Genomic DNA, 13,563 nt, shown 5'->3' with positions numbered 1-13,563 from the left:
GGATACTACATTTTGTCACCAAACAATGGCATTCAAGAGGATGGTTTGGATGCTTTTCCTTATTTGGAGTATGCATCTAACAAGGATTGAGATTTAATTTGTAATGTTCCTGAATTAGAATTGTCTTTCTGAAAGATAATTTTAAAAATAATATAATATATTAATTATATTATATTAGTGTCAAAACTATGAACTAAAAGAGGACCGTAAATAATCTATTGTTATTAAATATGTCAGTTTTGCCTTCCTATGGGAACTGTTACGGACTTGGCAACTACATGGTTTTCTTTAAAAGGCCAGTCTGGGGATGGAAAGAAAACAGATTTGTAAATGGAGGAATGAAAGAAATAGTTCGAAATACAGAAATGATTTTATGTGAAGCATTACCATTCCTTTTGTCAGAATAATCTCTGCCTGGTGGAATCATTTGGGAGTTCCAAAATAATATTGGAGTTATTCATTATAATCATATGTGCAAGCAATGTGAGTAGGAGACATTTCTGCAGATCTACTGCATCATCCAATACTAAGAAATGATCTTAGAAGGACGCGGGATTGTTTTCTGGCAGTTAACATACTTTGGATAATACAGGAAAGATTACTCTTGTTAATCGGGCATCGTGGCAAGTATATCTGGCGCGAGAACAGGACAATGTATCCAAACACACTTAGAGTTGCTCTCTGTGGCACCAAGCAATATTGTACCCTCTCAGAAAAGCAGAAGTAATAATGGAAAGATAAGAAGCCATGCCATCAAGCGAGATTATGTTTTCTTAGAAATGCTGGGGCAATACGGCAAAAGGGGAAGCCATGTGGATATAAACTTCTACCATTCTGTCATGATAGAAGATTTCTGAATTGTTAATTGGATGTAGTGAAGAAGAGGTGTGAAGAAAATAGGTGCCAGAGGAGTCTATTGCCATGAGTTACAAGCAAATCAATTGGGTATAATTACCCATCTACATTAGGCCAGAAATCAGGTGCAATTGTTAAGTCATTCTTATTAACCAATTCCAATATTATATTGCTATCAAATTGGGATTCAACCTCTCTACATGTTTCCACATTACTTCTATGTGAAAGATTTTGTTTTAAAATTGTGATTAATGAATAATAATCCAGTATTCTGAAATTGCAAAAGAAAAGAAAGGTGAAACAATTGGATTCATTCTGAGATTTCATCTCAGCCGTAGAATTTTAGCTTGGAATTTTACATAATTATCCTTGATTGGATTCCACTGCCAGTTAGAGTCTCACATAAGGGGATGGATGGATCTTTTGCTACTGTAAAAATGTAGTTTTTGGAGGGGGTTGCAGATAATTATTCTCTTGAATTATGTCCATAATTCTATGCTTGGCATTCTTTGAAAGAAGCAGAGTTAATGGCCTAGAACATATGTTTGTGGCTATGATGACATTTGTCCTAGTAGTATATGCATTCATTGTACTGCCTCTCTTCTATCATTTCCCAACTAAACGGATAGGCCTTAGAGTTTAGTCTCCAAACAATGACTTTGAGAGTGTCCCTCAGTTGCTTGTCTTAATCCTTTGTGTCCTAATAAATTGATTAATTGGTGGCAGCAGAGTAGGTCAATTTTTTGCTGAGGTGTAACTTGGGAATCTCTAATGCCGAGAGCATGGGAAACTTTGGTGGTTAAGGAAGGTGGTGGGAGTGATGTAGAAGAAATCCAGGGTCTGAACTGTGGTGAAAAGGGTGGATGTGATATATGTATGGGAATAATGACAGGAGACAAAGACAAGCACAATCTGTTAAAATGAGGGTTAATTGAAGGATAATAGAAGAAGCAGCAATGAAAGAGTTGTCCATGGCCTTTGAAAGGCTCTGATTGGGCTGTGTATAGGTTTAGAATAATCAAGAGAAGTTCAAGTGATGGAGGAGTTTCAGAATGAATGGATGAAGTTGTCTCTTGGTTGGTCTTTTCATCTCTATTTAATTTTTAAACAATTATATTGGATGCTGATAAATAAGAATTGTAGCAAAATATGTCCAAACTCATAGGATTCAACTTTCAAAAACTTACTGGATCTAGGCATATATTTTTATATTATATATAACCTTATAAGTGAAGACATTAATTGACTTAATGATAATCATATTAGAAATTTTCATGGTGAAATTCTCTATTTTTATGACATAATTATAAGCCCTTTATTCAATAAATGACAATTTACTCCAGATTGAACCATGCTGATATTTTACAAGCTTATGTTTTGAGATTAACTACATAGTTCTCATACATGACATGATTTATTTGTTTTGATTGTTAGATTCTCAATGCAAAACCAGAAAATGTGGAGAGAGAAGCTGAAATAATAGCACAAAGTGGACGCCTTGGAGCTGTCACAATTGCAACAAATATGGCAGGCCGAGGAACGGATATTATATTAGGTGGAAATGCAGAATTTATGGCAAGGTTGAAGTTGCGTGAACTTCTCATGCCAAGGTATTTTCTCACATCCAAAGTCACCTACATTTTATCGGTTTAGTCTAATTACACAGAAACTGAGCTCTCAGTAGTGTGCCTCCAACCAAAAAGGTAATCTATAATCTTGCTTTCTTGGTTTCATTATACATTTAGTTCAAATATTCAACTCTCTGTAAATAGATTTTTTATCTCTGTATGTCACTTAAATATCACTCGATCTGATCCAATAATCATGGAACCATTTACACATCTCTGAAATTCTCAATTGTGGTTCACTATGCATAGCTAAACAAAGTGAAATTATGCAGAAAAAACATATAGTAAAGATAAACTGAAACATATTGCAGATATTTTGTTGTGATCTGTGTTGAAACAAAGTCGGCTATAACTACTCTTAATGTCCTGTTTTATGTGCCTTAAGGAACTTGGTTGGTGATGGTGTTGTATGCATTTTGAATCATCTTTAACATAAGATCTATAGTGAAGTTGGGTCAAGGAACATGACCAAAAGTGGCATACTATGGTTTGTGTAAAGAAAACAATTGGGACATTGTACTTGAAAGACAGGAGGGCAGGCTGCCTCTTGGAGGTCACAAGAAAAGTAATACTCTCATTAGAGTGAATAAAGTTGCTCTTCTCTTGGTACAGGAGCTTATGCTAACCATGTCTTTTAATACTAAGAATTGCTAATCTGCGCTTGTCATGTCTGGATTGGTTAGCCTGATATCATGTAAAAATGCCAATGGGGCAGATGATCATTCCTGAATAAGGTTTAAAATAGAAAGTGCCCGACATTTTGTTGAGATGTCATTAAGTTGCCAACTATGTGCATATCTCTTTTTGCAGTCATGAGATACATATGGTAGAAGAAATTTTGACCAAGTCATCTGTAACTTGTAAGAGTATTTCACTCAGCATAAAAATCATTAAGAATTTTAATGTGGACGAGAGAGAAATCATCATCTGTTCACAATTAGCTTTATTAGATTTTGCAAGAGAATAGGAAATGCCCATTTGACTTTATTATTAATTGTTTGTTTGACTGGGGATAACTATTCTACATTTTATGACTTCAAATTGGGTTTTTTTATTTTATGAATCTGACAATATTTGTATGGCAGGATCGTCAATGCGATTGATGAAGTGCAGCTTGGAGGAAAGCAGAAATTACCACTTACGAAAAACTGGAAAGTAAGTTCTTATGAACAGCTGGCATAGTATGTTTTGATATTAGTAGTAGAAAATATCAGCCTTTTGAAGAATGAAACTGTCTAAGAACATTTATATTGGCTTCGTGGATATCAGGTAAACAAAAATCTTTTTCCGTGTGAATTGGCTCTGGATAATATGTCCTTGGCTGAGAATGCAGTTCAGATGGCTGTCAGAACATGGGGTAAGGGATCGTTGACCGAGCTTGAAGCAGAAGATCGCCTGTCATATGCTTGTGAAAAGGTGACCTAAATATTGGATACCCGATCTCTGAAAACTTGTGAATTCACACTTCTGACACAACAGCTTGCATGAACCTTGATGCATTCTTTCCTATCGTCAACAGTTATTAAGAATCTCACACCAAACAAACTTTGACATGGAATTTATGAAAATGTTACAACATCATTGCCAGATCTGTATATTTGATGCATTTTAAATTTCCTCCCTAGCAATTGATTATAAATATATTAGATTTATTCTTTTTCACTGTTTAATTTTAACTGACATCATCCATTAGGCAAGGGTGAAATTGATCTTTAATTGGCACTTCTTTGTACTTGGTTGATTCACAATACATGCAATTGTTTTGATACCAATAATTCAAATATGCAACATCTACTTGGAAAATATTCCCTTAGAAATTTTTGTTTAAACAGTGAAATTCGCCAAAGCCTACTCATAAGTTGCTTCTTACCATCTCAATTGAACATTTCTTTTTTTTAAAATATGTTGCTTTTTTGCAGCTTTTCCTACCTGTGAGTGACACCACAGCTTAAGTTTCACCTTTCTTTGATATTTTCTCTAGAATTTATTTCTCTTCATTGTTTTTATCTCTAGTGCTTGCATGCTTGCTTGCTTTTGGACAGCACTTCATTGAATGTATAAACATTTTTATCAGAATAAAAAATACAAATATTTTTTTTAATTATTTACTTATATTATTTTGAATAGTCAAACTAAGTTACCAGATTCTCTACAGCAACCCTCAAAGTCTGGTTCAATTCTGTACAAAGTCTGGTCCTTGTCATATTCTCCCTAAATTCACCTGCAGAGCACAGAATTTGCTGCAAATTCTGTCAGAGGAAGCTGGGTAGAATTTGCAGCGAATTTTGAACAATTTGCTGCCCAGTGGCCGAACCTGGCCTGAATTTGGTTTCAATATATTTTTTTACTTTTTTAAAGTGTCTTTTTGTGCTTAATTTGGTCTATTCGATCCTCCAAACCCAAAAGTGACCACTATAAAGACCACAAAAGATGGTTTATATGTCATTTATGCATTTGTGAATGAAAACAAAAACTTTCTTATAGAGGAAATCCAAATTGACAATAGGCGACATTCAAATTGATGATTATATAGGAAATTATTTTAAAAAGATATGATATTTTTAAATCTAGGGCTTGAAATTTGAATCTCAACTTTTGATCTAGCCTGGTCAGAAATCCTCTAACCAATACACAATAAAAATTTAGATAACTGCACTTATCTTTTGACAATTGCTTTCATTCTCAAACTGTCCCCTTGATATGGAATTATGTTCCATGCATGTGACCAAGCAAGTGTATCATGTTGTATGTATGGCTAAATGATGCAATTACTATCATATTGAATTGAAGCATAGATATGGTGGTGTATTTTGCTATGTTGCTTTAGTATTAGCATAGTGATGTTGGACTTTGTTGTTGCATATATATACACACATACATACTTACAGATGAACCCAAAACGAATCCGAACCCAACCCTAAAAAGTTGGGACAAATTTCAAACCCAAATCTTGAACCCACATCCGTACCAGAATCTGAACTGACAACTTAGTTGTCAATTGCTGATTTCTTTAGCTTCATATCTGTGTGAAATGGCAAGCTCCATCATAGAATCTCCTTGTATTTTCTTTATTCTTTTATGAATCTACATTGTTGATAGTTTTATTTTCTTCTATCTTTTTATAGAATTCATTTTGGGAAAAAGAGTGAACTTTGTAATTTAGATAAAAGAAATAAAAGCTTACATGTGAATTTGTCAAAGTTTTAGTTTCTCTTTGTTTACGAAATTTCTGGAAACAAGGGTTTGGACCAGGTATTATCAAAGATTGCTCTTGCGTTGCTTTTAAACATGACACAAAAATACAAATATGAATACATATCTTGGGTGCTCATTTCCTCAGGACGTAATGCAGAAATTAAAGTACTAATGAAATCAGGGACATAGGGATTGTCTTTGACAGTAACTGTTGAAATTACACGGTTTATCTTGTTATATGTTATAACAGCTTAAAATTTGTAGTGCTTTTTAATGATATACTTTAGGATGTTGATCATCTGTTTGTATGTTTGTACCTTTACAGGGTCCAACCCAAGATGAAGTCATTGCTAATCTACGCGGTGTGTTTCAATCTATTGTCAGAGAGTACAAAATCTACACAGAAGAGGAAAAAAAGGAGGTACCTAAGTCATAATAATTTTATTCACACACTTTTCATAACTTGGTGGGGAAAATGTGAATCCATTTTTGCTTAGCCAGAGTAGTACTGTTGAAACAGGTGATAGCAGCTGGTGGACTTCATGTAGTGGGTACAGAGCGCCATGAATCAAGGCGTATTGACAATCAGGTTGAAGACTATTACAGAAAAAACAACTGTTATTTATGAAGAAAGACAACTATATGAGGATATATTATTCTAATTAATTTATATTTCTAAGTGCAAATTCTCTACATGTCTATGGACCTGTTGGATGTCTTATCTGTTTTTCGGTTTTAGATTCCAAATAGTAAACTTACTAGATTTTTTTTCTGAAACAGACATTTCTTAATTTCCTCTCATTTGGTGTGCTGTATAAGTTTCCTTGCAATCCTATCATTGGACAGTGAGAAATTCTTTAACTTCTCTCAATTTTTGGACGAACCTTCCAAGATTTGGTTCTCCATGAACTAGTCTGTCAGTCTTACACTGGACCCTACGATACTATCAAGTTAACTTCTGTGCCTTATAATAGCAGTTATCTTTCAACAGTGGACGCCTGAAAACTCATCACTTCAACCGATCTATAGTATTTGATTTATTTTCTTTTTATTGGTGTACTTTGTTAGTCAGTTGATTTGAATTAGAGGATTTGCTTCCTTCACGACCACCTTGTATGCCGCATAATTTCCCTGCCAACCTTCAAACCACATACTCTGTAATGCTTACATCATAAATCTGCTTTTTAAATTTCTAGCAGTATCTATCCCTCTCCAAGAGTGAGGACATGTTCACCATATCAATTTTGGGGTCCTCAAATGTCATAACAAAGGGATGCATTTTTCCTTAATATTTCTATGCTTCAAGAATGCTTCAAGAATGCCACAGGATCATATGCAGATATATCTAAACACACATGCACAGGACGTTTCTTTAAAGTCTATCTTCAACATGATTTTGTTTGCTCCAATTTTTATAATTTTTGTCATCCTTAATCACTTATATTATCTTCTATAATGTAATTATATAGCTGCGTGGACGTAGTGGCAGACAAGGGGATCCTGGAAGTTCAAGATTCTTTTTAAGTCTTGAAGACAATATTTTCCGAATTTTTGGTGGAGATCGCATACAGGTTTAATCGTTTTCTATGCCCTAATAACTTTTTTAAGTTGAACACTTTCTTCTCACTCTTGTACAAGTTTTTGCTTTCCTGCAGTATCATGCTTCTGATACAAGTTAAGGTTTATGTACAAAATTTGGGTCTGATATCAGATTTCGAGTATATAATTTGGTTGCTTAAACTGTAATTTCCCCATCCTTTGGGGTTAATGGATGGGTATTTAGTTCATCAATTTATGTAAAAGGTTTGATCATTGAAATTAGTGACTAAAAAAAGGGAATTGGACCTAATTACCATTATGCATTGCTAGACAAGTAACAAACATGCTTTAGATCCTATATACATTAAATTTCATCTAAATGGATGCACTCATATAAAAGAGCTAGTTTGGCACGTTTGGGATATGTATGCCTTTATGTTGTATGTATGGTATGCATGCATGCATATATGGATGGATGGATGCATTTATGTATGCATGTATATATCTATGTATATGCATGTGTGTATGCATGCATACATATATAATCATGAAATAGAGTTATATCATAATCCATAAATAATATAAATTTATTTAAGTAATGAAAATTTATATATGTCAAGTCCAACCTTTGTATACTTCCCTTCTGCAAGATTTCGACATTTCCTGTCTTCTTTGCAGCTCTTTCTCAGAAAAGTCCATTTTTCAGCGAATTTTGTAGTTGTAACCATCAAAATCATGGGGCATTGTGTTAATATTGTGGAATACCATGCTTTCTTTGTTGCTATTCGAGAGTCATTGGAATCTTTCTAGACAGTATACTCAGTGTAATAGATTTTAGATAGTTTCAGGGTGTTTGCTGCCCTATCTAATAAAATAAATAAACAAGTTAGTAATATAGAGATGACGGTGCATACCAGATACACGAGTAAAATTTATCTTTATTCACAAATGAAGTTATTACAAAAGAAGACCAAAGATGGCCAGCCAATGATCAAAGATGATTTGACTATATCATACTGCCAAGAAAAACACAACCGTCAACAAACACTTGTAACTACCTGAAGCTGACAAGCACTTAGCATATAGTTGGATTCTAATTATTGGATTGAGATTGAAAAAGGAGTATAGTCATTAGCTTGTATGCCACAAGCAGTCAGTACCTGTGAAAACATAGAAAACTGAGCTATTTAGTATTATCTTTATCTTGGACAATAACAAATTAGCACATACAGTTGGTTTATGTTTCAGAATTTGTAGAGCATCATTATTACTTGATTTCAAATTTTACTTTCTGGTTTGGGTGCACACACTTGTTTATACTTTTGAGTTGTGAGCCAGAATTTAGATACAATTACTTGATAGCTTCATGCTTAAATAATGTTCTATGAATTTACTTCTTTGTTGAAAAAACATTTTTCACTTAGCTTTGAGAATGGCATCATTTCCTCCTTTTAAAAAAGATAAATATAGTTGTATAATTTGAGAATTTTTATGATAACAGTGAGGCTAGCACATTTAACTTGTTTAAAGTCTTTATATTTAGGAAAGATTTATGTTCTACCCAAATGCAGGGTTTAATGAGGGCCTTCAGAGTTGAAGACTTACCTATCGAGTCAAAAATGCTTACAAAAGCATTAGATGAGGCTCAGAGGAAGGTGGAAAACTACTTCTTTGAAATTCGCAAAAACCTGTTTGAGTATGATGAGGTCCTTAATAGCCAACGTGAGCGTGTGTATATGGAACGCAGACGTGCTTTGGAAGCAGTTAATCTTCAACCTCAACTAATAGAGTATGCAGAACTCACCATGGATGATATTCTGGAAGTAAGGAGTGACCTTTAAGATTCAAATTATATATTAAAACCTATCGTTGTTAGTTTTTGCAAGCACCAAGAGTATCACAGCTGCTTATTATTTCCATTCTAGACACCACAGATTTTGCTTCTTTTTATTGTTTCTTTCTTGTTCTTGTGCATTTTCGTCCTCACAATTCTTTGGTCATGCAAACAGGCAAATATTGGTCCAGAATCACCAAAGGGAAGTTGGAATCTTAATGCTTTGGTTACAAAATTGCAACAGTAAGTATTTGCATTTCCTGAATCCATCCTGATAAATACAAACAGACTAACTGTCTATTTACCTGTAATACAATATCTTATAATTTCAAACTTACGCCAATTCTTAGATGATTTCAATAACTCAGGTATTGCTATTTGTTAAATGATTTGACACCGCAATTGCTAGAAGAAAAATGCAGCAGCTATGATGACCTGCAGGAATATCTTCGATTTCGTGGTCGAGAGGCATACTTGCAAAAAAAGGTACGTCTCTTAATGTTACACATTGTAATTGATGTGTAAATACAAATCCCACTCTGGCCAGAAATATTGAATCATCTATTTAACTGGAACTATAATTTTTTCTGGTTAACTGGAATATTTCAAATTGTACCCACAGTAATTAATTACATGATCATCTTCTTTATCAGATCCAAGATGACACTTAACATTGACGCTAACGTATTAGTAATTGCAGACTTGCATGATAATATGATAACTTTTCTTGCTAGTTTGCAATTGAAATTTTTCATTTTCTATCTCTAGGTTGAAAATCTCATGTAATTAAAAGTTATCTTCCAGTGCAATATTTTAGTTGCAAAAGATCATCTATCTTTTCTTCCTAAGTCGCCGGTTCAGATTCGGGTTTGGGATTTGGGTTCAAAATTTGTTCAATTTTTTTTGGGTGGGTTCAAATTTGTTTTGGGTTTGTCTGTACAAAAACATATATATATATATATATATATATATATATATATATATATATATATATATATATATATATATATATATATATATATATATATATATATATATATATATATATATATATATATTTGCAGCAAATGAGTTCTTACACCACTATTCTAATGGTAAAGCAACATAACAAAATACACCACCATATATGTTAACAACCACATATGTATCACCACAAATCTCATTTTAGTTCTATAGGATTCATCACTTACAAAAATCATCATAGAACATAGATCTTTTCATGAAGTGAAATGTGCCCTAGGCTTTATGACTACTTTATGACTACAATCCAGGTTATGGCTGCCCCAACATAATGCAAATGGAAGCATATCAAAGTACTCTAAATTCTTTAGGGTCAACTGAAGCACTGGATGCTTATAAAGTACAATTAATCCTCTGTAACAAAACTAAGACTACACTCATGCAGATGACTAAATTCTCAAATAAATGGAGACTGATCCTTCAGGATTACAGAATGCAGCAGCCAAAATAAAATGTCTTCCAATACAATTGAGAAGGTGTAAACATTAACTGCATCCAAGTAGTCTGCTCCCAAAATTATATTGGTCATTGGCAAATAGAATGGAGTATGTACAATGGAACCGGAAAGAGAGAGAGAGAGAATAATAGACAAGAATAAGATCATGGCAGTTGGTGCTTTATTCACATACCAAAATAATCTTTTTTTTTCATATTCATTTATTTTTTTTGTTGACTAACATTGGTCTGGGTTCTGCCGCATTTAGTTAAAGTTGCTGTAAATTTTGGTAAAAATTGGCCTGGGTCCTTCTGTAAAAATTTGGGAGTACTTTGGTCCACTTCGGTCAAATTTCTAGTGAATTGGATAAGGACCAGAATCTGCAGCATATCAAACTTGGCTTTCAGCCTTCCAAAAATGAATCTGGAAATATAGATTTTTTCTTGTTTCCTTAGAATCTCTAGGCGCTGCTTGGAGGCCTCTATAAGCAGATGGTTGGGCATTGTAAATGATCATGGAATGTAATTCTTTTGTATATTTCTGGAAGCTGAAGGCTGAAGGTAGTTCGTGCACAATTTCAGAGTTGGAAGATTCTTCCTAGTCTAGATTCTTCCTAGTCTGCATTTGTAGTTTCGGTGGTTCACAACCACCCTGGTTTGCTGCTGGAAATATCATTCCGATAATTCACACTGTGCATCAAATTTGTGAAGTTTTCTATAGAAGACAAATTTGTAGTCCATTGTGAAATCTGATTTGTCTGAAATTGTTATATTGAAGATTTAGTCGTTATAATCTAAAGTGCCATCATTATTGAATTTGAATTTCTTTTGCATATGCGGACCTTGTGAAATCTTTGGGGTTCCAATTTAGTATTTGCCATCATTGTACACTTTGGCTAAGATGGGGTACATGGCTGAGTTGTGAGTCGTACGCTCTATGACTTCTATACCATTCACCAAGACCAAACACTACCCATATTAGTGTACCACCATTGTACAACATTGTGTAAACTATTGGTGTCAACTAGAAACCTTGTTGTATAGTCCTATATACGAACATTGCAATTATAGTTGTTGCTGTAGTGCATAACTTTCGTGTATAGATACCGTACGGGCTAGATTGTGACCTATCAAGGCCGAAGGAGCAAGTGTCGTATGATCCCCCCTCCTTTCACTATGTGACCCAAGAACTCTACCATATCGGCCAAAGATCACACCGTACAGTATCAAGACATTTCACATTGCCATAACTAGCTTGATTGAACTGTATAGAGTAGTAGGGGGAACATTTTATTGACAAAGGTTTGCCATATGTTCAAGAGGACCTACGATAATTGAGTCATAGAGACATGAGAGCCTACGTGATATTATAGTGCTATCTGAGTTGATGATCTTGCTAGCTTGTTGGGAAATAAAATTTGATCATGGCACCAAGTGATGGATTGGAAGATGCATTGAGGCAGATAAGAAGTGAGTAGAGACTCTACCAAACTTTCAACACAAGGTCATCGATGTCGACCTTCCTTCCCAAGATCGAGCAAGAAGAAATGCAAACACCCACTTTGATTGAATCATTGAAGCAAATTAAGTAGGATTGGGTTATTGGTGGATGGCACAGAGACATATCTCTCAGATTATATAGAATTGTGAATGACGTATTCATCTTCTCTCTCAGTGTAAAATACTCTACAACAATAAGCTCAAGTGGCAGATTGACAAATGGCTATACAACACCATAGATCCTAATGAAGATAAGATAAGATTATAATATTAACGTCCAACAAAAAACCACAAGCGTTTATGGGACTGAGCACACAAACAAAAAAGTCGATCAAAGGAGCACCAAATGGTGTCTAAGAAGAAACAAAACAAGACACAAAACCAGAAAAATTAAGGTAAAGATCAAGGATCCTTCCTTGGTACAAAGAAATTAGTCATAGAAGGGTAGAACCGTAAACGATCCAGAGTCTTAGATCCTTGCCGAGAACCACTAGATGAGTGTCATTGCCTAGAAAGACTGGTGCAATGTCAGACCGATTTGGAGTGAGTAGTGTTAGATGGCCTTTTTGCACCCCGTGGTGGAGATTGGGGGGGAGAAAAAAGTGGTGATGAGCTGGTCTGAAATATGGCCCTAAGGTATGAGTGATTGCAAGGTATGTTCACGGAGCTAGGTGGCCTCCGTAGTGCAAGGCACCGTAGGTCAATATAGTTAAAGAATGCTGAAAGAGAAAAGCAATCTCTGCATAGGCAGTAAAATCTCTCTCTGATCTCATAGTAGATAGGACATGGAAATATAAAGTGAGTCTCAGTCTCCACCTCCACTAAAGTACACAATTGACAGATACGGTCCTCTCTAACCATATGGTGATCAATCTAGACCCAAAGATGGTGAAAGCCAACTCTAAAGGAGCCCAAAGAGAATCTCAAAGCATGACTCCAACGCCGATAAAGATAAGCAAGGCGGACAATTATACAGTTTTGAATCTCAAGAAAATGCTCACCATAAAAGGCCATCTTCGGACGTAATCCGCCAGGAGGATTATGCTAGGTAGTGATAATGTATTGTCTATAGATATCTTGTCTGACATGCTCATTCAACACCTGACGTGATGGAAGGAGGTGAGCAGGAGCATCCAGTGAGAACCGGTAAGGAGGAAGACAATCAATCTCAATCTCGATCAAACTCAACAAAGAGGTGGCCTAAGCATACCAACAACAAGATCTAGTGCTAGTGTCAAATCTCATAACTGTAACAGAAGAACAATATGTCAAATGGGAATATCTGTGTTGGTCAACAGCCAAATCCTTAAAGCCTTGAAGCCGATGGAGAAACTAGATCAAGTCAAAAATGGCCGCAAGTTTGAAAGGATGAGCTCCAAACTCGGCCAAAACAATGTTGTGGGGGGTGAGTCTATGACATCTAATGATATGACGGAAAAGAAACATTTAACACACTCAATAGAGGCCCAATCAGAAGCAAGAAGAGGCCTCCAAACCACCGAGCCATAGAGAATAGTCAATCGAACCAAGGAGTCAAGGAGGGACAACTTGGATGAA

General features: G+C 35.0%; 1 protein-coding gene across 1 annotated transcript in view; it reads left to right on the top strand.

The window, feature by feature from the left end:
* The window catches only part of AGY1 (Albino or Glassy Yellow 1), a 263,590-nt gene that overhangs the window by 224,151 nt on the left and 25,876 nt on the right, over positions 1-13,563 (top strand). Inside the window, exons 11-19 of the mRNA XM_089791085.1 lie at positions 2,290-2,465; positions 3,569-3,638; positions 3,753-3,899; positions 6,004-6,099; positions 6,199-6,267; positions 7,148-7,249; positions 8,789-9,040; positions 9,227-9,294; positions 9,420-9,537. Of these exons, the coding sequence (XP_089647211.1) occupies positions 2,290-2,465; positions 3,569-3,638; positions 3,753-3,899; positions 6,004-6,099; positions 6,199-6,267; positions 7,148-7,249; positions 8,789-9,040; positions 9,227-9,294; positions 9,420-9,537 (1,098 nt within the window). The remainder of the gene's footprint in view (positions 1-2,289; positions 2,466-3,568; positions 3,639-3,752; positions 3,900-6,003; positions 6,100-6,198; positions 6,268-7,147; positions 7,250-8,788; positions 9,041-9,226; positions 9,295-9,419; positions 9,538-13,563) is intronic.

Source organism: Cupressus sempervirens, chromosome 1 (assembly GCF_028749045.1).
Source record: "Cupressus sempervirens isolate cs-2001-9-10 chromosome 1, ASM2874904v1, whole genome shotgun sequence".
Lineage (NCBI taxonomy): Eukaryota > Viridiplantae > Streptophyta > Pinopsida > Cupressales > Cupressaceae > Cupressus > Cupressus sempervirens.
The sequence above is the reverse complement of the archived record's forward strand: the minus strand, read 5'-3'. Positions and strand labels throughout refer to the sequence as shown.